Source organism: Pleurodeles waltl, unplaced genomic scaffold (assembly GCF_031143425.1).
Source record: "Pleurodeles waltl isolate 20211129_DDA unplaced genomic scaffold, aPleWal1.hap1.20221129 scaffold_37, whole genome shotgun sequence".
NCBI classification, from domain to species: Eukaryota; Metazoa; Chordata; class Amphibia; order Caudata; family Salamandridae; genus Pleurodeles; species Pleurodeles waltl.
The window spans coordinates 7,998,377-8,024,866 of NW_027150076.1; the positions used below are offsets into that span (position 1 = coordinate 7,998,377).

At 43.2% G+C, this 26,490-nt stretch overlaps 1 protein-coding gene across 1 annotated transcript in view; it reads left to right on the top strand.

The window, feature by feature from the left end:
• The window catches only part of LOC138276098 (zinc finger protein 773-like), a 41,639-nt gene extending 15,706 nt beyond the window's left edge, over positions 1-25,933 (top strand). The window contains exons 2-3 of the mRNA XM_069219154.1: positions 4,388-4,935; positions 22,664-25,933. Of these exons, the coding sequence (XP_069075255.1) occupies positions 4,388-4,935; positions 22,664-23,484 (1,369 nt within the window). The 3' untranslated portion in view covers positions 23,485-25,933. The remainder of the gene's footprint in view (positions 1-4,387; positions 4,936-22,663) is intronic.
• The last annotated feature ends 557 nt before the right edge of the window (positions 25,934-26,490 follow it).

The window sequence follows — 26,490 nt, forward strand, 5'->3', positions numbered from 1 at the left end:
GAGAATGATCTACCACCGGTTGTAGTTCTGCCGACGCGTGGGACGGTTGTGAGGGCAAGGTCGGCGGAGCAGAGATGTCGGGTCGGGGTATGACCGCTAGGGTCATAATGAGGGCCATTGTGTCTAATAAAAAACTGAAGGGGCCTAACAATTAGTTAACCTTGTTGAGCTTTAACTATCACAGTTACCCTATTTTTCCAGTTTGTAAGAAAAATTAATTGATGTACTCCTTGGAGAGAACCATAGGCCTGCTTTTTGATTCCTGAGCTTCTGAATGTACTGTATGATCTTCACAGTCTCATTAAACTTTGATACAATCATCACTTATTAGATGAAATTACCAAAACTCTTTTAAAACATGTTAACATTTTAAAGAAACCACAATCAAAGCATCAATGTAAAAACGAAATAGAACGTAAGAAGGAAAGTATATAATCTGCCCATCTTGGAAGTCATTAGACTCCGTCTGGAATGAATGTAAATGGCTGGAACTCTTCATCATTATACAGCAAAAAAACAAGAAAAGCCTTTAGGAGACAGTAAATACTAGAGATTGAAATATTTAAACTATAAAAACATTTCATGTAAAACCACATACTTGGGTAAACTGATTGACAAAGGTTTTCAATTTGCATTGTTTAGATGTTAATTTCCCTTCACATGTACATGCAGAGGATGTAGAAACTCTTGCACATGAAGTCAGAACGGCTCCTGCCCTTAGTAGCCTTCCAGTAGATAGGTTTCAAGCTTGCCCCAAGGTTTTAGTCAAAAGTTTAATTATGTTCCTCAAAAATACTTTCTCTTCAGAACTTATCCTAGATTCTTGGCGTGACTCTTTGATAGATCGATATTTAAAAAGGAAGATCAAAAAGAGATGAAAAACTATGGCCTCGTAGCCCGTCTTGGTAGTGATGCTCAAATCTTTAGTAAAATTGTATGAACCTAAAGAATGGTTAAAGCCACTTGGATTCTCCCCTTTTCGCAATGACGTACCCCGCCACTGACAATATATTGACTTTTGCAGTGCTGCAATGTAAATACACAAAACTCATTAAGGATGAGAAACTGTATACATGCTTTAAAGACTATTTGGCTGTATTCAATAAGGTGCTTGAGTTAAGCTTTGACAGAAACTACACAGCTGAGATATTTCTCGTTCATTGTTAATACTTCTTACAGATCACAATATTGACACCTGGCAACGGGTACGAGTAGGGCTGAACGATCAACTGACCAAACATATTTACTCTATTTGTGGTGCAAAGCAGCAATTTATTCTTGCTTCATTTTTCGGCCTCTATTCTTCTGATTTGTCCAACACTCTCAAAAAAGTTGCACATTCTCTCAGTAGGTGAAGGGACAAAGACATAAGAAGGTTAATGTACTGTTTGATAGGTCTTGTGAGTAAGATCAACTGGAAGAGTGTAACAAACTAAATGATTTGACAGATAATTTAACCAAAACTAATACTTTTGTGTTTGGTTCTTGATTTTCTTTTACATTCAAGTGTTTTCTGCAAACTTCATCTTTCATATATACCAGCTCTGATTCTTACCCAGCAGTGCCTCGAGCAGGGTGGATCCCTCCAGCCTGACCTCGAGTAGGGTGGATGCCTCCAGCCTGACCTTGAGTAGGGTGGATGCTCCAGCCTGAACTTGAGTAGGGTGGATTTCTTCAGCCTGACCTCAAGTAGGGTGGATCCTCCAGCCTGAACTTGAGGAGCGTGGATCCTTCCCAGCTCTTGACATGTGCTAGTAATTTTGTTGTAGTGACCAGTGTTTTAAGCTGGTAGTTGAACTATTACTGAGAGAGCTCCTAGTGCTGGGGTGGGAGGTTGGTGGGAGGTAAACGGGACTGTTACAGTGAGTTCTGCTCTCAAATAGTGTAGAGCATTAATTCAGTGTGAGGATCTGAGTGTACTATATAATAGGGCTAGGTAGCCGTATTGTGAAGTACACTCCCAGGGAGCTTTGGGAAAGAACAGTTTTATTTACTTCACCTCTAGCTCAACCCTGGGCAGCTGTGGCAGGGAGCAGTAAGGCACAGTAAACAAACTAAGTGTAAAGCATTTAACCACACGTTATATAGCGAAATAAGAAAATCACACACCAATAGACACAGCAACAATTTATAACAATAGAGTGTATTTTTATTAATTTTTGGAGTCTTTGATCATTAAAATCGTCCAGAATGTTCTAGAGTTAGAGATTTTAGAATGTTTAAATACTTTTAAGTGCAACCACAAACAAGCATTGGCAAACACAAAATACGAAAACTTTTGGGAGGTCTGGAAAATTTAGAGTGTTCTGGCCCGGCTTGGGTGACCAAATCCGATGGGGACGAGCACCAGAGGGCCAGAAAGGATACTTTGCACAGTTCGCTGCCCTCCAGGGCAATTTTTAAAGCAAGTTTCCAACATTGAACACGACCGCCATAGGAAACAACAGAGTATTCCTGATGCTTGATACAGGCAAAGATGCTCACAAGGATGCTCCATTTGTGGTCCGGTCAATTGGGGTGTCTCTGTGGTTCTTCAGTCCATGGGTGATGTGGGGCAAACCTGGTCACGTTGATCAACGTCCCTCAAAGCCCTTTCTTTTGCAGTAGTTGCACAGGTGCTGCTGTACTACTGGGGCAGTACACCGCTGTTGGAGGCAAAACCTTGGGCTGGGACTTGTCCCCTTGTAATCCAACGAATCTAGTCACTGATAGCTCTCCCGGGTCTAGCAGTCTTTGTTCTATCTCTGATTCCTTTGTTGGTGCGCCCAGGGACAGGTAGTAGGGAAACTTCCACAGAGGCTACCAATTTGTCTATTTGGGCCCTTTCAATTCTTGTGTCCCTTATGTCAGTTCAAGGACCAGCCACCTGATCCTTGGAGTCACTGGAGTTGGTGAAGTTTGGAAATCAAGTTTTCCAGAGGTCAAGAGCCACAGGCAGGATCCCAGCTCACTAGCCCAAAAGTGCAGCAGATGCAGTCCTTTCAGCGGTGCAGCTTCTCTTTGCACAATCGAAAGCCAGCAGGATAAGCCTTCTCCTGTACTTTCTTCTTTTCCAGTGGTGAACTAAGGGTGCCAGGGTTGCCCATTTTATCTCAGAAACATGCCTTTAGAGGACCACGCGATCACTGTCCAGTCAGCTATTGGGTCCCCTCCTCTCTGTTGATGCAGTTCCTGTGATGTGTGGCACCATGCTATCCCAGAAGTGCCCCTTCTTTCCCCTTCCAAAATGGCATGACCCTTCCTTGGTTTTGAGGAGCAGGGTACCCACCCTCTGGGTGTGGCTACCGGTGGGCTACATGCCCATATCAAATCTGGTTCTAACCGTGGTCTCTCCCTCTTGGCCCTGTCTCCTAAATGTCTGCAGAAACAAAAGGCATACTGCTCAGGAGTGTTGTTCCCAGCAACCCTTCAAAGGCGCTTCGCCTGAAGCTCAACTTTTACGCTAACACCCTTTGCACCCTTCCTGGGGAGGAGGTCACACCTCGCTCCAGGGCCTTTGTTCCCAGGTAAGGGAGTCATTCACACATCTCACCAGGCGGCCAGAAACCCTGTCCGTATAAATGGCCGTTTTGAGCCCATATACTAACTAAAGTGCAAGGTAGCAACTTTCTTAAAGTTGCATAAAATTAATAGTGACATTAAATCTGATCTGACCATCAGATCGGATTTAATTTCACCATTCATTTGATGCCTTACTTGACCTGGTTAGGTGGTCCCCTTCAGGAATTAGACGTGTTTAAGGGTAAACCATTTAACCCTGTGTTAGCCAATGGGGCTTCTAATTTTCCCCAGCAAAATGACAATTTGGAAGTGTTGCTGGAAAGATATATAAAAACATATGCTTCATTCACAAATATATTGCTCCCTGCCATATGGCTTTTTAGCCCTGCTTTAAAAGATTCTGACACTGCCCTTTCAAGTATTCCGTGGCACCCCGGAGTGTCTTTCACGATTTGTGCACGTAGTCTGGCACAAACAGTGCTGCGGTCCTGTGTGGACACACTGCCTTTTATGCCCTGGGTACCATATATTAGGGACTTAAAAGTAAGGCAGTGCTTGCCAATTGGGGGGTAGCCAAAGAAACATACGTTTGTATAGAGTTAATCACTGGCACTGAGGTATGGTTAGCAGGCCTCAGAGAACTCTTAAAGTAAAACAAGCAGCATTAGTTCCAAAAAGTGGTGGTGAACATGCAAAAGGATGCATTTCCTTACATTTAGATTTTAGTAATCTGAAAAGGGCAGCATATAGCATTAAAAATAATGAATCATATGTTTACTTAAAGCTGAAACTGAGAACACAGGGGCTTGGCAAGACAGGATGGAGTATTGTGACTTAATTATCATGTGATGATGTGTTTTTCTGTTCTCTCTTCTTCCTTTCACAGGCACTTGAATATCAGAATGGGGAGAAGAGCAGCTCCAGGAAAAAAAAGAAAAGTACATTGTTCACCTGAACCTATAAGAGCCACACTTCCATCTTCTCCTGTCCATAATGTGTCAGCTTCAAGATCCCAAAATAATGCTGAGAGGAACCATCAGCTGGAGCCTCTATCTGGGAACCTGTCCAATGTGATCCTTTTATCTATGCTAGAGAAGTTGGATGCCAAATTGGATAACTTACAGAATACCCTAGAGGATGTACCGTCTAGGGTCGCTGGACTTACGGAACAAATCTGGATAGCACGGGGTCAGTATCACCTTGACAATGATAGTGTGTCTTCGGAGGTGGTCAGTCCGGTGAGGGATGGAGAATATTCTGTCAGTAGGTCAGATGAGAAGGAACCAGATGAACAAGAGCTGTTGTGGTTTGATCGCGAGGGTCCACAGCAAAACCACTGCATACATCCAGCATTTCAGGGTGGAGCTATCACCACAGATCCATCAGAGAGAGGAAATATGGAATCAGATGTATTGCTGTTCAAAGCCATTCCAGGTATTTGTTTTGTAACAAGTGGGTACTAACCTGTGTAGTTCTGAATGAACTTAACATAAAATTCTCCCAAGTGGATGTTTCCAGATTTTTAGTAACACCTGAAGTGGGCTTAATCTGAGTTGCGTGGAGCGGTATCTTTGGGGGGGCCGTGATTTGGGTGAACCATCACAATTTAGGAATACACCTGAAGTGGTTTTGTACCTGGTATTTCCTCTATTTCCACAATGGAGCTGTTCCATACTCTTCAGAACTAGGCTGAGAATTGGGACTCTGCATATGAAAAACGATCAGCATTCTGGTCCATGCATAATAGTCCACATTCCGGTCTCAGGAGCTCTGAGGAATTAGTGGCAGAATCTGGGATTTCACCCCAAGCACCTTCGTACTCCTTGTTCTTTAAGTGTCAGATGCGAGCGAGATGTTAATCACTGAGAGTAAAAGACAGCTTCCTTTTTTCTTGCTAGTGCATACTAAACATATTAAAGGTGGCTCAGGACAGGAGGGGAGGAAGACCGTGTGTAGAGGAGAAAGTGATGTGTAGGTCAGGCTTGGTCTGTAGTGATGGAATGGATAGGGCAAGGGCCATGGCATCTACAGTGTTTTCTTAAACATTGACTGTTTTACTGTATTGTGTAAGGACATGTGCGTAGAACTGGTGGACCTGCAGGTCAGAGAGAGCTGGTTGTATACTGTATCATGTAGAACAACATATCAGTTCAAGGGGGTTTGAAGATTAATTAGGGTCTGTGATGCTGTAGTCTGTAGGCTTATGCACACAGTATAAGGTGGTCTGAAGGTCCAGCTTGTTTAGTTGTATTGTAGTATACAGGCTTAGGTCATATATTTGCTAACATTTATTTTATCTGAAATGGGCACCATTATAATGCCTCTGCTGTGCCTGCAGGTATATCTCCCTTTACATTTCTGTCACTTTTTCCTACCACTAAGTCACCAATATCAGCAATACCAGTAACTCTGCTGCGGGGTGGTTGAAGTTAATGGTGATTGTTCTGAGATATGTAGAATAACTGGGGAAATTTGACATCTGCTTCCCCCAGTAATTCTAGAGTAGGATGATTGCTGAAGAAATTGTTGGCTCTATGACCATGTCTGTGCGAACAATAGCTTTGCAAATTAACATGCATTTTTTAGAGTTGATTCATATTTTCGCCATCTTTAGATGGCTAATGTATATTGGCGCCTGTGTAGACTATCCAATGTACATTACGTTGAATGCACTAAATGGTGCAGTACCCTGTGTTAGGATAATCCCAAAGCATAGTCCTCCACTTTGATATCTGCCACCAAAGAACCTCTGATACACTCACTGACTACTCTGTTCATCCTCTCTGCTTGCCCATTACTCTTTGGGTGATAAAGACTAGTACATTTATGGCTGATAACAGTTCCACCAAAAAAAAAACTCCATCTCCCCCAAGACAATTTGTATAACTTTATCCAGTACCAATTCACCGAAAACCTACTTTGGCACATACAAACCTCACTTCCAACCACCTTGGCATGTAGTCCACAAGCACAATGGCAAATTTCTGATGCACATGAAGCGTCTGAAACAGATACAAAAAATCTGTGCAATTGTCTTGGACTTGTTGCTGGCAACCAACCCAAAGGGAACCTGTGAGAGGAATGTAAAAATAAAAACAGTGAGCACAAGTTATAACCCATTGCCAGGGCTCAGCCATTTGCTCTAAATAGCATCTTATACATATAGAATGACCCTGGGCAGAAGGGAACCATATCTCAGCGGGGATCATTATGTTATGCGTCCTGCAATGCAACACGGCGACTGTATAGCTCAAAACGTAAAACATGTAATGACCATGATAGAGAATACATTTAGCAGTTGAAGATAAAACCCAATAGGTTCCCATAGTATGGGAAGTGCTTTTAGGCTAGTCAGTTCAAGAATGTCGAAGCACAGTTGGTATGATGCCGTCAAGTCACCTGAATATCACCATGTATGAACAGCTTTATATTAGACATATATTGACAGGCAACACAATTTCCACATTTATAATGACCCTTAACAGGATCCAGACCAAGTAAAGGAAATATGGTCATATCCGTTTTTTGAATCCTGGGGTCTGCACATACTAAGTGATCTTTTAGGTTTCTACAACTTTTATAGGAGAAAAGAAGAGTCTCTCGAATGGGGTCCACATTTCTGAGGATGGACCAGTGCTTTTTGGTAATTTTAATAATCGTGTTTGTGTATGGCCAAAATGTAGTCACACAGACAATCTTATCCAATGGAGCCCTTTCTTTAGTCTGTAGAATTACTTCCCTTGAACTGCACCATGCTCTTTTGAGGGAATTCCTAATCAGTATTTTGCGATATCCTCTGTCCTGCAATTTTTGGCTAAGAATAGCTCCTTCTCCAAAATAATGAATCTTCGGGTGCAATTTATTTGTAGGCGAAGGATTTGGCCCTAGGGCAAGCCCTCTTTAAGACCCCTATGATAGAAGCTGACATTATGCAGTAATGCATCGCGTTCAATTGGTTTGCTGAAAGGTGTGACAAGTTGGTTGTCATTTTTGATCAGGAAATCGAAGAAGGATATCCTTGTATTTGTCTACATTAAATGTGATTGATTGATTGGTTGTTTATTGTTTCAGTTGATTAAAACCATAACAATTTTGCCAGATTACATGGTAAAACATTCTAAAGAAAGGAAGAAATTAAAATTGTAATACAAAGAAATAAAATGTAGGTTGAAAGTTAAAAGTTAAGCAAATAAATAAATCTTTAAAAGGTTTAGCTGGGGGAAACAGCGTGTATGGCCTGTTTCAAGAACACAGTAAAATCAATAGGGTACTCAAATATATACCTGCTCCGGTTCCCAACCTCTCAGAAGAAAAATGTATAGCCTTACGAGAACTTCAGAATAATAAGGAAATCACTGTTAAACCTTGTGACAAAGGAGGAGGCATTGTGATGATGAAGACTGAAAACTATATACAAAAGATGAGAACTATGTTAGCAGTGTCAGCCCACTATCAGAAAATAAGAACCAATCCCAGCACATACATTAGCTCTAGGATTAGAGCTATATGTACCAGCGGCATCCTTAGTGGTGCCATAACTAAAGCCCAAGAGGGATATCTGCTTGCCAGCAAACCTAGATTACCCACCATCTATGGAGTACCTAAAACTCATAAACATACCCAGGATCCTCCTTTGAGACCCATTGTCTCTACTATTGGATCCGCGATTGAACCAATATCTAAATATGTTGACTTTGTTCTTAAACCCTTGGTTATCAAGTTCCCTTCCTACATAAAAGACACAGGACACATGATTACTAGAACTGAGGGGATAGAGTTGAATCCTAATAGGGCCTTCCTAGTTACATTGGACATTGAAGCACTTTATACTAACATCCCTCAACAAGCAGCCTACAATGCTGTCAGGCAGGTACTCATGGAAGAAACCAATGATGCTCCAGTAGAGTTTATTCTGCGCTGTCTGGATATAGTGTTAACAAACAACTTTTGTGAATTCGAAGGTGAAGTATTCAAACAGATCCAGGGTGTCCGCATGGTAGCCGCTTGCGTTCCTAGTGTGGCAGACATATACATGGGCCTTTTTGAGAGGCAACACATATATAATGAAATTGCCCCTTTCTTTGAGAATATCACAAACTGGAGGCGATATATTGATGAAATCTTTTTCATATGGGAAGGAAAAGAAGAGCAACTTTTGGAGTTCAAAAAATGGCTTAACCTTTGTGACATTAATCTTAAATTTACTTCCAACTATAGCAATCATATGATAGAGTTTTGGGATATTTTGATCTTTGAAGAAAACAAACATCTGCAAGTAACTTTGTACACTAAACCGACGGCCAAGAATACGCTACTGCATTTCAATAGTTATCATCCCATGAGCCAAAGACAAAGCATCCCTTTTGGTCAATTTCTCAGAATCCGAAGAAATTGCAGTAACTTAATTGAATATGATAAGAATGCAGCCAAAATGAAAGAACATTTTCTTCAGAGAGGGTATCCCTACAGGGTAGTAAGTATTATAATCGTGAAAACTTGCTAGAAACCCTTTACAAACGACAGAAAGAACAAAACAAGATGGTGTGTGTCATCAGACACTCTAACATAAACAATAAGATACAAGGAATAATCAACACCAGTTGGAGTTTTTTTAATACTAACAATGGGGATTCTCCTCTTCCAAGACCTATGTTTGCATTCAGAAGAAACTCTAATCTTAGAGACAAACTGGTACAAGCTTGTGTTCACTGTCAAAATACATTCATTCAAAAGAGTATTACAGGGACTCAACCTTCATTGGGCAACCACTGTTGTGGCACTTGCCATGCTTGTGCCCAAGCCATAGTCTCTGATGTATTTAAATACAACAACAATACAATAAGTCTAAAGAACCTGACAAATTGTTTAAGCAGTAATATCATTTACTGTATCCTATGTCCATGCCATCTAGGATACATAGGGGAAACGGGGCGCCAGTTTAGAGTGCGTTTCAGTGAGCATAATTCAGCAATGTATCACTGTATGGAAGAACAACATCAGGAAAGCAAACTACAGTGGACTATACTAGAAAAAATTAATTTCACATATGAGGATCAAGAGAAATATAGGAAGAAAAGGGAAGTCTTTTGGATCTACTTTTTTGATACGGTACATAAAGGTCTTAATGAACGTATTCCATGGGAGACACTTTCCTGTAAAATGGGGCTAGCATCCTTAAACACAAGTTTTACATGTTATTTTTCTCTATCCTTTTAATAACACTAAAATAAACTTCTTTAGGAGGCCCTCATAGAACCTCGGTTTATTTTCACATATATATTTACATATGCTGTGTCCCCTTGTGAGTTCAATAGTAAGCCAGGATTATGCATTATTACATTTTTTGCTTTTCTCTGAGCATCCATTCAGAATAATCATATTATTTTTCTGTTATTTCTGTTTAGTTTTGGGTATACATATGAAGCTTTTATTCTTGAATTTTTACTGTTTTTCCTAAGATGATGCTAGTTAGGTTCCGGTTTAGGACTCAATACAAGGAAATGGTGGCTACCCATGTATTTCCGATATACATTCCAAGATGGCACCCACGTTTTCCTTCTGAGTTACCTTTTTAGGTATTCTAGTCCCTTGTTTGTGTTTGTTATACTATCATTGAATGTATATTATTTAGACCATGGCGCGGTATTCGCGTCCATAAGCACTATGGGTTCCTCGTCAGTCAGGATTGCGTCCTTCCTCCTGATGAGATTTTTTGTTGCTTTGACGACCATGCACATTTTAAGAGCGTGCTGAGCCCACAATTGTATAATTCTGGAGTGGGTTACGCTATCGGACGTTTCTCCGCATGCCCAGTGTGTCGGGGAGATCGGAGTTGGCCCGTCCACAGATGTAGGAGACTGCTGATCCTCCAGTCCATCGTGAGATACAGCAGGTAGGACATGGGACAGTTTGTCCATGTTTTCTGATATGCCGAAGTACAACAATTGAAGGAGACGTTTCAGCGCATGAGCTCTCATGCTCATGGTGGTATTGCAGATATTCATTTCCGTTAGGAGATAAATACTCTACATACTATTTTCTATTTATTGCAGATACCAGTTCACAGAGGAAATAAGATTTGGCTAGTAGTGAGCCCATTCCCCTTATGGCATCATTTTCATGTGGTACACATCTAGATATCGGTAACTTTTTTATAGTACTTACTTTATAGAGCACTTGGGGTCATAAGGAAGAGAGTATTTGGGTGCACTATACTTGAGTTGTGCAGCACATTGTTGGATATATTTATTTGCTTCATGCTTACCTCACAGAGATATATAAGTATCTCAAAGGTTTCTTCTCTGTAAGGATTTTTGGACCTAGGCACCATTTTCTTCATCCTTCCTTATTCTCCTCTTTTATTTTGTTTTCTTCTTTTTGTGTCATGGTTTGTTTCTCGTCTTTGTATTATCTGTTTTGTGAGATCTCATGATTACAGCCACATTTATTTTATGTTCTATATTTCAGGATCAGGTATGTAACAAATTGTTCTCTGGAATTGTTTAGACACATATAAAGGCCTGTGCCCTGAGGAAGGTGGGCGACCTTTTCTAGGCCGCTGGTCACCGAAACGTACGTCGGCACTATTCTTCACGAACAAGACACTTGCTGTGGCTCACATGGATATTTCTTTGGAATCCACAATCAACTTATTCATTTAACATGAGGAAAGTTCAAAGATTATATTCGACTAATTAAGAAGGACTTTTGCAGTCTGAAAGTAGAACTGTTAAGAAATATATAATAGACATTGAGGATTCCTTTTGTTGGGCCTACCTATACCACGATATTACGACATTATTGGACTACTACTTGTGTATGTTATCACTGATGAAAACTCAGTGGCCCGTCAGGCATGTTAATACTTTGCAGCCTTTGTGGCTTTATCCGTGTTGGTCTTAATGCATTTAATTGAGTCCTTACACATTTTTTAACATGGTATGAATGAAGTAGTATGATTGTGATTTTTTGGTTTTAGTATTTCTATTCTTTCCAGGGTCCATTTTTAGGATGTTCATTATAGTGTTTATTAGGTCCTAGTAATTGCTTATATAGATTATGAAACTATGATTATATATAAATTAATTTTGTATTGTGTATGTTTAATTTTCATCAGTTCAAGCTTTTTTCTTTTTTGTGGTTTGTTATCCTGAGATCTCTTCTTTAAGACGCACCTGAGATTCCGTATTTGGTACCCAAGGTGTCCTTGGGACATTCATTTTCATTTTGGGTGTTTCAAGAACTTGCCAAGCTTGCAGTTTAGCTGGGGGTCGTGCGGATTGAAGCAGGCTACTATGGCTCCCCTGCAGGCCCTGATGGGTCTGTCTGTGAATATCCTCTTAAGAAATCTCTTTTGGAGATCTAGCAGGCCCGGACAGATGCAGATTGTGTGTATTAGATCTTCCTTTTGGCATGCACAGTGTCTGCACTGTTGCGAGGTGATGTTCTTCCAGGACGGAGCATTGGCCAGGGTTGGCAGGCTGCCTAGTCTCATTGTCATAAGATTATGTTTCATGTGCGGTGCAAACATTGTGGAGAGATAGGCAGCCGGTTCAAGTTTGGCATAGTGTTTTGTGGTCATCCATGCGTGTGCCCGGGTGCTGAATTTGTCTTTGTCTTCTGTGAACGAAAGGATTTTAATGGCCTTAGAAGCCCCTCTTGAGAAAGAATTGTATGTCGGGTTGCCTCCCACAGATCTTTAAGTCGTAATTTGACAATTGATGAACAAAGGTACTTATGGTGGGCTGAATGCTGGTCATATTCTAGGGCCTGCCAAAGACCCTCATTCAGTTTGACTGCAGAGCAACTGATTTTGTACCATATTTTAACCGCCTCTGCTCTTGCGGCCAAGTCTTGCCGTACAAGTCAGAATTCAAGACGGAGCTGTGCCTGGCAGGCAAGTTTGGTAATTTGAAGATTCGTCTGAATACTTTGAGCTGTGCTTTGTCTATCAGGGGCTCTTTTTGACCGTGCATTGCTACTCTTGCATAGGTTAGTGTGGGAAGCAGTTTGGATGAAAAGACTGTTAATAGAGGATGAAGTGATGGACCGTGTAGCCTTTTGGCCAGTAGGGAGAAAGCGTAAATTAATGCTGGAACTCTTTGCACGATGAATTTCTTCTGTTGATGGAAGGAGCCCTTGGGCATCTAAAATTACTGCAAGATATTTGTAGCACGGCACCATCTCCAGTGACACATTGCTTAAGGCCATCCTTGATTTGAGGGTGTACTTGCCGCCTGCACACATTATTTTCGATTTTGACGCATTGATTTCCTGCTGGTTGGATTGAACATACTCTGCAAGAAAGTTTAGAGATCTTTGTAGCCTGACCTTAGTGCAGCTGAACAGTATTGTCCGCGTAAAGTAGGTGTGTCAATGAGCACCCTCCCAGGCGAGGGGGGTGAACGTTTCCGGCGTCCAGAGCAGGTGTTAGGTCTGCCATAAATATATTGGACAGATGAGAGCGAGTACACAGCTTTGTTTCAGGCCAAGGGTTGTAGAGATTTTCCTTGAAAGCCTTGTGCCATCGCCCATCTTTATCCGTACCCATGTGTCTGAGTATAGAGCAATTATTGTGTTGAGAAGGGGGGCCCGAAGGCCCCATTGCATAAGCTTGCTCCAGAGCAGTTGTCTGTTTACTCGATCGAAGGCGGCCTTGAAATCGATGAAGCCAAGATCTAATTTCCTATGCCGCCATTTACTCTGCTTTACCAGGAGGGAAGTTATTAAGATATTCGTCGTGGTACCCACTCCTTTCCTGAAGCCTGTTTGGTTGATGGGGATGATTTTATATTTTTGAGACCATGTTGTTAGTGCAGCAAGGAGCAGGGAGGCGTAGGTCTTTGCCTCAATGGTAATAAGGGCGATTAACCTGTAGTCCCCCGGATTGGCTCTATTGCCGCCCTTGAAGATTGGATTGATTATAGAGCCTCGCCAGCTCTCAGGGATGCCTTCTCCTAAACTTGCTTCTAGTTATTAAGGAGGTTAGCACTTCTGAACAGAAAACTGTTTCTTCCCTAAAAATGGCCTGTGGAAGGCCATTTGGACCCGGGGCTCCTTCCCGGTTGGCCTTAAGGAGTGCTTGGTACGTCCTATTAGACGGCTGGGTGAGTTTGATCGGCTCCCCGTTGTCCAGCGAGATGTTTCCTGTGTCGGGCGTCCATGCTGGCAGTTGCTGGGTGTTTCCCCTGGGGTTGTGCTTTGCTGTAAAGATTTTCTTAAGGTGACTCACCCAGGTCTTTTCCGGGATGTTTGAGTTGTTAATTGAGTTTCCGCTCATATTTAGATTATTGATAATACTCCAGAATTCCCTGGGATTTTTCCCTTTAGCGGCATGTGTTATTTTTAGTCAAAAGGAGCTCGTGACTTTGGCCTTGTCTTTATGTATTTGTCTTTTGTACGCTTTCTTTGAGTTCTTAAGTTGTTCCCAGAGTAGCAGGTTGCCTAGGCGGACCTTCAGAAGTCTCGCAAGCTTCCTTTGAACTTTTTTGAGGAGTTGAGCTTGTTTTGAGAGGTGGGCCGGAGTGACTTGACGAGTTGGCCGTGATGGGTTGTGATGTGAATAATGGTCCAGTATTTTCACATGGAAGTCCTTCCAGGCATCCATTATGCGTTCGCGGGTTTTAAGGTTCTCCAGCATCTGCAATTTTGCGGATAAAGATAAGGCTTCTATTGTGGCAGATGACCAGCGTAGTCTCTTCAAGCTCGTTGACTCTATTGGCCCCATTTGTGGTAGGGCAGGTTCGTGAACAGGCAAGGAGGACCTTGGGGTCAGGATTTGATACGAATGGTCACTGAAAGTGGTATATTTTATTTGAAATTGCTGTATCAATGGGATCAGGCATAGCGTGACTAGGGTGTAGTCTAGAATAGACTGTGAATTAGGGACGTGGAAGGTGTCGTTCAGGGGAGGGTCACCAGTGAGTCTCTCGTTTAATACCTATAGTTTGAGGTATTCCAGTGACGTCACCAACTGTGCTCCCTGTTGATCACGGTGAGTAAACGTCGATGACACCTGTGTCGGGACGTTCCAGTAGGAATTGTCGGCGCTTAGTATTTCTTCTTCCTCTTGAGCCTTGAATAGATTTGAGTTGAAGTCTCCTCTCAAAATGATGTCCCAACCAGGGTAGGTCTGGAGGTGGTACGTAAGGATGGCTGTTAGGCTTTTTAATGCAGCTCGTTTGCTGTAAGAGCCGGGTGTACATCATTAACCAATAACACCGGTGGCCTACTTTGGGAATTCCAGTTGCAGAGTTTGAGCACTTGGCAGTCTTTGTCTTCTTGTGGCAGTTCTTCTATGTCCATTTTCAGGGTTAGTGAGAGGCCGACTGCTAGACCCCCCCTCTCTTTCCCAAGCTGCTTGTGCTTAACTGTGGATTTTTTTAAAGGACGTGAAACCCAATAGCGGAAAGACCTGTTGTGACCAGGTTTCCAGGAGTGCAAATAAATCCATGTTCTGCCAAGCTTTTGGTGGCGAGCCTGTTTTCAACAATGATTGGGCACCTGCTATGTTCCAGGATAGCAGCCCTAGGTGCTCCTGGTCTGGATGTGCCCGTGATGGTTGTGATTCTCATGCGAGGCGGGGGCATTTAGGGCTCCCGGCAGCCACTTCCAGCTGGCTTCGGCGAGCAGAGTTTGGGTTTGACATTAAATGTGAATTTCAAGTGAGGCTGGCAATTGTTGAGACAGTCAGTGAAAAGTTTCAGTGTACCTTCTGTGCCTACCCGATCAAAAAGATGTCATCTGTGTACCGTTTCCAACAGCGTATATTGCTGAAGAAAGGATTACGGTCCGTACTGATCAACATACACTCCAGGTGGCCAGCATCCAAATCATGGGCTACTAGTTACCCTTGATAATGCATCCTTGTTTACCAATATTCCCCAAAAAGACAGTATTGAAGCCCTGAATAGGATCCTTGGCCAGTGGTACATCTTTCCCATCCACTCACACGCACACCACGTTATTTAGCCGGGTGGCAACCCTTTGTCTGTCTTCACCACCACCATATTGACCACCTTCTTTCTAGTACTATTCCTGCATATTCTACCCAAAGTCCCTAACAAATTACATTTAACACATTCTTCCCTTCTAGGAAGATACTGTTAGATGCATCTACATGAAATTTAGATTCACATCTGAAACAAAAATTATCCATGTTGAAAAATGTTCTCCTTGGAGGTGATGGTTTTGCTTCAACTTTACCAGATGTTTCCTCAATTCCGTTGTTTAATTCTATGGCATACTTTTTTTAATCTTATATGCTGTTTCTTCGACTGCTTTTTCTAATGATAGATTTTTACATGTATTCTATTATTTTAGCTCCTTGTCACCAGTGTGTATCCAGTTTGTAGCTGAACATCTTACCTCTGGTATAATATGCTCTACTCTTAGTATGAAAATCATAAAATTGGATTTTATGTAATTTGTGTAATTGAAACTATCCATGAAGTTGATAAAGCTCTTCAAAAGGTGCTGCAGTACTAGAAATCAAGATAGCTTCATTAGCATACAGTGAAACTGATACTGACTGGCAGCCTACCTTAAAAAGTTCGCGATCTACCGTTCAAAGAACCTTATTCAAATTATTGATATACAAAACCAGTAAAATAGGCCTTGATATACAGCCTTGCTTGACTTCCCTATTCAAGGCAAATTTTGAAGTACACTCACCTGAAGACCCATAATGAACAGTAGCAGTGAGATCAGAGTGAAGCTCACTAAGAAATCCCATAGTGGACCTGTCAACACCCATGGCCAGCATCATTTTCCACAGTTTGGATCTGCTGACCCTATCAAAATCAGAGGTTAGGTCCATGAAGCCTAGATGAAGTGTACCCACCTTAGAGATTTAAGCCTTGGTCCACCATACCCTTGCCAGCCTGAAAACCATATTGTACCTCCGACAGAATCTGCTGCTTGTTAGCCCACTTGGTTAACCTACCTAACAGATTTATCCCCATCACCTTTACAGTGGAAACAATCAAAGAGATGGGGCCACAACACCAAGGGTCATTTTTTTCACCCTCAGGAACAATGACAGAATTTGACCATGAGGACGGAAGTTGTTGTCTAATGGCTAGATTGATTTAAAGAGTTACAAAAGGTGTTTAGTGAAAAAGAGGGGTCCTCCACCATGTAGTTGTCATGGAAAACGTTTTTTTAGATCCAGCAAAATAGCGATTGAGAAAAGAGCACAGAAAGCACTTCCTTCCTCATTAGCAACCAGCTCTAGCTGCCTCGTGGTCACCCCGCAGCCGCATTCCAATCACGACTTTCTTGGGAACCCTAAATACGTGTCATAATACGTAAACCCTAGAGCAGGGTACCCAAAGGTCAACATTTGATTTAAAAGCAATGGGTGGTACAGCATCAGAGCTGGGGCTTTATTCTTTGGGAGATCAGTAATGGAAACCCTAACTTCTTCTCAATTGAGCACTAACAAAGACCAAAGAAAGGGACGTAGACTTATCCAGCTGCACATCTGTGCCGCCATCAGGGGCAGGGACATCCTAAATGGTAGCATAGCGCTTAAGCCATGACTATACAGAAATAACCTGAGAAATAACACTCCTCGAAGAACAAGTTAAAGGAGGACGATTAATTATTTCCCAGCATTTCAAACATTCTTTGGAATTACATGAGCTCACCAAATCTTCTCAGACTTCTTGCCTTAATATCAACTTCCTACTCCTAATGGCAGAATGATAATCGCAACAAGATTTGACTTTAGTTTTTTGTTTCTGGGCTTCTCCTTTAAGGCTTCCATGGGCTTTTTGTGAGTTAGTGAACAAGAATGGTCAAATCATCTAGGAGTTAGAAGACTAGTCCTACTGGTCATAATGATGGATTTCACCTCAGTGCAGATGGTAGTAATAGAGGTTGAAATCTACTGGTCTTCGTAAAAGCAAGTAGAAAAATCCTTGATAGAGTTGACTGGGAATAACTTTGTCCCAGCTAATTCCCCATCCCTGATCTTTAATAGAAACTGGCTCGCACAAATCGTGATTGAAGGGTACAGAATTATTTGCCCAGCTGAAAGTAGCATTAAGGGATTATGGTCGCTTCAAGAGTCCCAAAACACCTCAAAGTTCAATAAAGAAAGAGCCAATCCCAAGGAAACAAAAATAAAATAAATTACAGACAAATAGCTTCTCCTGAAGAAGGTGGGCCCACTCGGAGAAAGACACATGAATGAGCTAGGATCTTCAAGCAAGACCAGGTTGAAGTTGCTAAAAATTGATTTTAAAAGTTCACCATCGGCAGAGAGACTAAAATGGTGCGCAACTGGGGGAGAGGAGACCACTTGCAATCATCCTGAATGGGACCGGGCTCACACTGGTGAGTGTTAAAATCACCCAGAAGCACTGTGGAAAGTAATGCTTATCCAACAAATCTCTTAGCTTGAGTGCATTGTCATCTGGGATAGGGACGGGTTTGCGTTTATAAAACTAACAAGCAAATTATTTCCATAATACCGAAATGAGAAGCAAACAGCATGCAAATTCAGGGAACTAGTATCCATTTGCTTAGCATCGGAGGTCGGGCTTAGAGAAATAAAAACTAAGAGACCCTTTTTAGCTCTACCCGAGCCAAAACCTGTCACCTGGACTACAAAACCCTTGTAACCCTCCAGTAACAAACAGTTCGATGCCCCCCAAGTTTCATGTAAGAAAAACACTTTGTGCTTCCTCAGCAAAGAGACCCACCCAGCATTATTAGCATTTTGGGATACCCCAGCCTTATTCCAACTTAGAATAACCGGTTGACCTTAAGCAAACTTTTCCAGAATCCTGTCACTGTGGTGACGCTGTCGTCAGAGGGCGTGCCACGGGAAAGTCATTCATTGTCATTGAGCCAACTCAAAGGGCCAAACCTATTTTGGGTAGAAACGCCTTGAGTAGGGTCTCTAACTGCAGCTCCAGCATGAGTAATTAAGGGTATTTGATGGCGCATTTTAGGAGCAGAGGATTTAATTGTAGGTCTATAAAAATAACACAAAGGGCGTGACGGCTTAGTGGCATGGGTCATACACGGATGTGAGAGCTCCATCAACAAATGGCCAGCAATACTAGGATTATTAAAGTTCACAACAATACAGCCCCCTCCATATTTTAGGGAGCCTGCCTAACCAGCTTACCTTTCGTGCCATAATAATAGAATTATACAAATGTAGATTTTTTTTTCTTAACTGCCCCTCTAACCAATGAATAACTTCGTTTTATTTTAACTGTGGGAAACCTTTGACTGGAGCTAATCAACTAGATGAGCTGGGATGGTATGCTGATCACCTGTTTCTGATGATGTTAAGTCCCGGGACCGTACTGTTGAAATAATACCAGACAACAGAACCCCTAACGCAGGCGACTGAGTAGGTGGTAATGTCTCCACTCGATCGACAAAGCAAACTTTCCCTTAGCCAACCAATCATTACAAGCTGGAAAATTGGATTGTAGTGCCTTTTGCAGTTCATTAAAGTGATTTACATGCATGTCACCCACAAATTCCGGTGACACCACAACATTGCTATGGTGCCCCGACTTTTGCAACTTTCTTTCTTTTCCGAAGAGGCTGAGGGGTGGTGATGGTAGAACAGAACCCTCTGCAGGTGGCTGGTGGCCTCAACCAAATGTACATTGCCCGCTGTGGGTGAACTGGAGACCTCACCTGTGGAAGGAACACCCCCTGCAGGTGAAGGCCTACAGCCAGTGATACGATTGTTATGTATGGCAGCAGATGCGCCTAGACCTTCTTCTACTGAGATGATTTCGTTAGTTATTGCGTCAACAGCAGAAGTCCGAAACTGTTAGAATACTGGAACCCCTGCACTGTTGTTTTAGGGTGCAGGAGGTTGTTTAGGGTTTCCCTTGACACCAGCTAGTGCTGAAAACACATAGAGACTACGGAACTGCCCAGTTGCGTCTGGAGTTCATGGTGAGCAATGAAGGCAAACAGGGGGGAGTCAGTAATAAAAAGACAGTGAATGTTAGAGGGGTGGCTCAGCCCAGCCTCCACTGGACTCGGACAGGAGTGGATGGCCTGTCCTTGTCCCAGGCTTCGGCTGCGTGCCTCCAACGCTGCAGGACAGTGGAAAGCGCTGTTTATAGCTCAGGCTCTTCTTGTCTTAGTCATCTGGGGCAGCGCTTAGGATCCTGGGATAGGTAGTCCCTGATGCTGGCGTTGATCTGTGTGATCTCATGAGTGAATGTTAGGTTCAGATCATGTTTAGTCAGTCTCTGGATGACGCTTTCAGCTATTTCCTACGTTCTTCCCACATTACTTTTGTGATGTCCAGACCACCTGCTTCTCTCATCAGCCCTTGAATAAACGTGCACAGGTGGGGAAAGCAGGTGCCATTGCTGTACCAGAGGTTTGCCTGTAATACATACTTTTAAATATGAAAATACTGTTGTGTAGGCAAAAGTCTAAACATCAATGTATATTCATTTTGAGATATTGTTTTATTCCAAAACAAGTGTTTGCATGCGCTTAAACCTTACGTGTGCTATTTACATATATTTAGTGAAATCACATCCTAGATAATTATCAAATTATTGTTTGTTGTTACTGTTGAGTCGCAACAGTGCAAAACACAACAAGTCCGTATTTTCTACTCCATCCTTATACAGTGCTTGGCAAGAGATTTTATCCCACATCCCACCTTATCGGAGGACTTTATGATAATGCTGTTGTCATTGCGTAATGTGTTAAAGATATCCAGATTGTCATGAGGCAGTGAGGAGTTATATGTGGGTTTCCTTTTGAACCCACATAGGATCTACCTGTACCCCCGTTCTAGCTTGGCTTCCCACTCTTCTGTTGCACATGTATTTCCATTATCCTGCCCCAATGATGTTTTAAAGTATTAGTGTCACTTGAACACATTTCTGTTTTGGGCTCCTCTAGTCTCCTGTTCATTGGCTTAGGCCTGATTTTATGTGCCTCAACCAGCTTTAGGTCTCTTAGAAACAGAAATAGGTCAATTCTACATGGACTGTAATCAAAGTGCCTACGGGGGCAGGAATATAAGCCAAGGTTCAGGAGATCTTGTTCATCCATTGTCAGATTGATAATAGAGAGTTTATTCCCACCTATGGTCATGCCTCGACTTGCTCATCACCTTTATCTTCCTGTGAGGCGAGTTGTCTTTTTGTCTTCCAGCTGCTCCTTCTTCTCTTCCTCTGTTGGTGCCACTTTTGTTGTGTCTTCCCTCTTTTATGACTTTCCACTGTCCACCCCAGTCTGAGTACCTGTACTCGGCTAATGAAAGTTGCAGTTAGGGTTTCTTCTTCTAGGGGAGTACCAGCAGAATCTCCTGAGTCCGAGTGACCTTCTGAGCTGGACTCCACTGCCAGAAGCTCCTGTTGTCTTTGTGTCAGTGTCATTTTTTACCTCTCTCCTTACTTCATCGTATTGTGTTGCAAAGGTTAAGACTCTTCCCGGTCTGTACTCTTGCTTTTCCGGTTACAAATGGCTTCTTTTTTTAGCCTTCCCCCTTTCCTCCTATTTTGTCAGTCTAGCTGTCATCCCTTTTATGAAGTTAATCACTGGTTTGTCATTCTTATTCCCTTAAGACCAGCTCTTATTTTCAAACACAACAAATGCATTGGAGAACTCCAATAGACTGCAGACTTACAAGTGTAACAAAGAAAACAACATGTTAGCAGGCCTTTTCCATCTATGGACAAATGATCAGGAACAAAATCCTCATATCCATCAGGACCGTCCCAGGGCTGGTCCATTTTAGGACAGAGTTGAGGACTCACCTCTTTAAACAAACTCTGTGCTTGTCTTTGTCCCTGTACAGTGCTCTGCAGCCTTTAGGATAGGCTTGCACCATAGAAATCATATACAAATATACATAAAGAAGCTGGCCTCGCCTACACTTACGTTTGAGTACATTTGACAAAACTCTAGTTAAAACGTTCGTGGAAGGGTTGAGGAGGCTTATTGCCACCTAGAGGACTCTGGCTCCCAGTTGAGATTTTAATGCATTCAGAATGTGATGGTGGTGGCGTGGTGTGTAAAATAACGACTAATTACCAATGAGATTAATTCAAGCATTCCATCCATCACTTTATGTAAACTTTAATATGTCACACTAAGTGGGAAGGGTGTGCTCAGATGTGGGTAAGGTGTACACTGTGTCACTGGAACCAAGCTATACTCAGCCGATGAGCCCTTAACAAGGGTGAAAACAGCCTTGGATTGTCTGTGTTCGGTTCAGGGAAGACCTGGCTTGACAGTTCTGGCTGGACTGTTCCCATTGGAGCAAGGTCAGGACCGATTTGCATATAGCTTGGTTTAAACTGAGGTGGTATGGTGTGCGAAAGTAACGAAGGACTGGGATGTCCCCCCAAGTAATTACCAAGGGCTGAGATTAACTCAAGCAATTAATCCATCACTTTTTGCTCACCTTGGCACTAGGTTTGACACTCGCGCAGAGACCCCCAAAATAAACCACAGGCTCGTTCCACAGGCAGAAAAGGTGCCAAATGGATTTACTAAGCAACATACCTATAGTAGATAGTTGTAAAGCAGCAACATGAGGTTCTGTGCATTCACTCATAAAGTAATTCTGGGTGGGCATCTATGCAAGGAAAGAAACCCAAATGTGCCTAATTGTTCTGAAACCATTAGTCACACAAATACCTCTTTTTCCCTCCTCCCCAAATGTAAAGATTTTTCTAAGTTGTTGCACACCATGGTGCAAATGGAAAATATTACTTGTAATGTTGTATGGTCACATGCGCCAACTACTTGCTGTGTGGGTGGAAAGTATATAGGTTACTCATTTTCACTAAGCAGTTTATTTTCTATATTCCACATGTAAACAGATGTCTGTTTATGGAGAAAACATACAATAATTTAAGTTTGAGTCTGTGTGCTGAAGCATTCTGCATTTCAGCTACAGGATCACGGGTCATCCTCCAAATCGAAACTCAATGTTTGAACTAAACATGTTTTTTCAGAGCCCGGAATGTGATGGCAGGATAGTGCACCACATGTGATCTGCAGTACGACAAGCAGCAAACGATTGGTTACAGGTAGTAGGTTTCCCCTTCTTTCCTAGATATTAGTCCACCTTTCACGTATTATAGCAGTGTATTTGTTTCAAGAAATATTTCCCGTGTTAACTTTCAGTGTTGTTTTCACTCCACAGCACCACAGTCTCGGAGAGAAAGTCTGAATGGTAAAGAGATACAGCACGCTTCTGCTGGAAGGAAGAATTTTGCTCACAGAATGAATGAAAAGAAACACCAAAGGTCACACAAGAGTGAGAGTTCTAACAATGATGCACTTCTAGGGCCCAAAAGAAAACAGAGCGGCCCAGGAGCGTATCCGTGTGCTGAGTGTACGAAGACATTTACTGGAAAGACGCATCTTTTACAGCACGAAAAAACACACACCGGACTAAGACAGTGTCCCTACCCTGAGCAGGAAACCAGGTCTGCTGACGAGGCAACTCTTATACTCCATGAAATAACTCACAAAGGAGTGAGGCCCTTTCACTGCAATATCTGTGAGAAAAGCTTTACTCAGAAGGGAAATCTTCAAAGACATCACAGAACACATACAGGAGAGAAACCTTATCAGTGCAGTCTGTGTTTTATGAGGTTTGCTTCTAAGGAAAGCCTTGTATTCCATCACACTATACACACAAGGGTGAAGCCTTATCACTGCCCTGTGTGTGGCAAAGGCTTTGACCGCAAGGAACGCCTTGCAGGGCATCAAAGTACACACCCAGGAGAGAAGCCTTATCAATGCAGTGTGTGTGCAAAGAGGTTTAATCATAAGAAAACCCTTGCACACCATCAAATCACACACAGAAGGCCTTTTCACTGCAGTGAGTGTCCCAAGAGCTTTGATTGTAAAGACCGACTTTTAGGACATCAGAGAATACACACAGGAAAACGCTATGTTGCTGCACAGGGTATGAAAACAGGTTTAAAAAAAAGGCGGCTCCTCAGCAACATCAAGTAACACATAAAAGACAGAAGCCTTTCCAAAGCACTGCCAAAACAGCATCATTTACAAAAAGAAAGCTGATCTTTTACGTTATCTAAGAATGTATAGATGAAATTAGGCCATCTACAGCATCTAAGGATCCATCAGGGCTGGGGTTCTCACTTTCTCAGAGTAAAGACTGTGCAGTCCCTCCGATGTGAGGCAATCAAGTGTGTAGATAGTACCTTCACTGTGTTTTTAGAGTAACCCAAGTGTTACAAGTACAGTTTGCACCATTGATGTTTCCGAAGACAACTTATGGAGTTTAATAGAGTAATTGTTTTGGAAGCACATTTGTCGCTTGGTCTTTTGTATTCACTGAGCTTATTGTTTGGATTAATATAGACTGATTACTCTGGGCCCTATGCCATCAGTGAGTGCACAAGGCTTTCCTTCAAACCTTTACATTGAAGCAATTGTTCTAGTGTATGGAGTCATGAAGCATACTGGTGAAGGTTGTCTCCTCTCCCATTCCCCCTCTGCCACCCCACAAAAAAGATCCAGCCACATTCATCTGTGGCCTTGAAGCATCGAACCTACAGATACCCGGTATTAGGCCTTGTGTGAGGCTGCTCTGGAGTCACGCAGACACCGGTGTCCAGCTCACCACCCACAGCTGGGCGTGTGTGAGGCTGCTCTGGAGTCACGCAGACACCGGTGTCCAGCTCACCACCCACAGCTGGGCGTGTGTGAGGCTGCTCTGGAGTCACGCAGACACCGGTGTCCAGCTCACCACCCACAGCTGGGCGTGTGTGAGGCTGCTCTGGAGTCACGCAGACACCGGTGTCCAGCTCACCACCCACAGCTGGGCGTGTGTGAGGCTGCTCTGGAGTCACGCAGACACCGGTGTCCAGCTCACCACCCACAGCTGGGCGTGTGTGAGGCTGCTCTGGAGTCACGCAGACACCGGTGTCCAACTCAACACCCACAGCTGGGCGTGTGTGAGGCTGCTCTGGAGTCACGCAGACACCGGTGTCCAGCTCACCACCCACAGCTGGGCGTGTGTGAGGCTGCTCTGGAGTCACGCAGACACCGGTGTCCAGCTCACCACCCACAGCTGGGCGTGTGTGAGGCTGCTCTGGAGTCACGCAGACACCGGTGTCCAGCTCACCACCCACAGCTGGGCGTGTGTGAGGCTGCTCTGGAGTCACGCAGACACCGGTGTCCAGCTCACCACCCACAGCTGGGCGTGTGTGAGGCTGCTCTGGAGTCACGCAGACACCGGTGTCCAGCTCACCACCCACAGCTGGGCGTGTGTGAGGCTGCTCTGGAGTCACGCAGACACCGGTGTCCAGCTCACCACCCACAGCTGGGCGTGTGTGAGGCTGCTCTGGAGTCACGCAGACACCGGTGTCCAGCTCACCACCCACAGCTGGGCGTGTGTGAGGCTGCTCTGGAGTCACGCAGACACCGGTGTCCAGCTCACCACCCACAGCTGGGCGTGTGTGAGGCTGCTCTGGAGTCACGCATACACCAGTGTCCAGCTCACCACCCACAGCTGGGCGTGTGTGAGGCTGCTCTGGAGTCACGCAGACACCAGTGTCCAGCTCACCACCCACAGCTGGGCGTGGGTGGGGAGGGGGCTGTTGCTTGTAGCAAGACCTGGATCTGAAGCTGTAGTGGATCCTATTAGTTTTTATCGGGAATCAGGAGTTCAGTTTAGCCTTTAGGCTTGCAGGTCTGTGTCCCGTCACCTAGTGACTTTTAACCTACGTGGGCTGCTCTGTTTTAGCACCTTTATTTAATTATTTCTTCAAACATGGCTGCCATGTTTATAGTTAGGACGATGTTTATATTATACATTATCAGTGCTACTTCGTAAAGACATCCTTATCAGTGTCAGAAGAAGTTACGTAGGTATTCACATTAGGTACTTTCCTACTTATGTGTGACAGTCACCAGAATGAACTTTTCAAGGAATTGTTTATAGAATTGCCATCCAAGTATTCCTTCTTATCTGTTGTTTGAGAACACACCTGCGTCAGGAGTCCCACCAGATCTGTATACATACATCTCACACAGACAAGGCCATCAGAGGGATTCCTACCGATGCCATCAACGCTATCTATGCTACACGTTGCTTTGATGCAGACCCAGCCTTCGTGTCCTCACGGAGTCTGATCTAGAAACCTCATTCCAAGGTAATGAGGGTTGGGGGCGCTTTCCATGGACATGGCAGTGGCAGTTTAGGTTTATCATACCTAGCTCTCTTCTAGGTTAGGGGTTAGGTTTTCCATGCTAGGGTACTAGGCCTATTTCACAACTATTCATACTTCATGTAATTGCAAGATGGTGGGGATTTTGTGTTTATGACTCTCGTTTTTACCATTCTGTTCCTTGCGTTGTTCATTATCCTAATTATTGCAGCTCATGCACTCTATAGCAGTTCGCAGTATTGTTGAAATAAAACCTATTGTAAACTTCACTGCATCTCCTTCATTGCCTGTGTATGAATGAGACTTATTGCTCATGCCAGAAAACGGTAATCTCCGTTTAACCACAACCTCCCTGAGATGTCGTCTTATTGAGTCCAATAACCTCAACCTCCCTGAGATGTCGTCTTATTGAGTCCAAGCGTAAAGGTTGGTACAAATCACCTTTTACTGTTGTGTTTGGTGAGGTAATGCTTGTGAGCTGGGAGGGTTGGGACGACAGTTGTGACTTGTTGTAGGATAGGCATAGTCGCCTACAAACAAAAAAGTGCTGTCGACCTTAAATCAACAGTCTTGCCTAGAGCAAGAGTAAAACTACGACACAGCGAAGTCAAAGAAAAAGGATGTAAGAGTAACAGGAAAAAACACGTAAAATGTGGCCACTGGAATGAGTCATAAGGAAGCAGCCCCCTGAGTGAAACAAAAGAAACAAATAACGGGGGAAGAGCACACGCTTCTTGTGTGTAGGACAGAGGCCGGAGCCTAGGACATGTCACCAGTTTCCTTGTCTAGCTAGTCACTGGCGTCACTCAGTCCACTCTATAGAAAC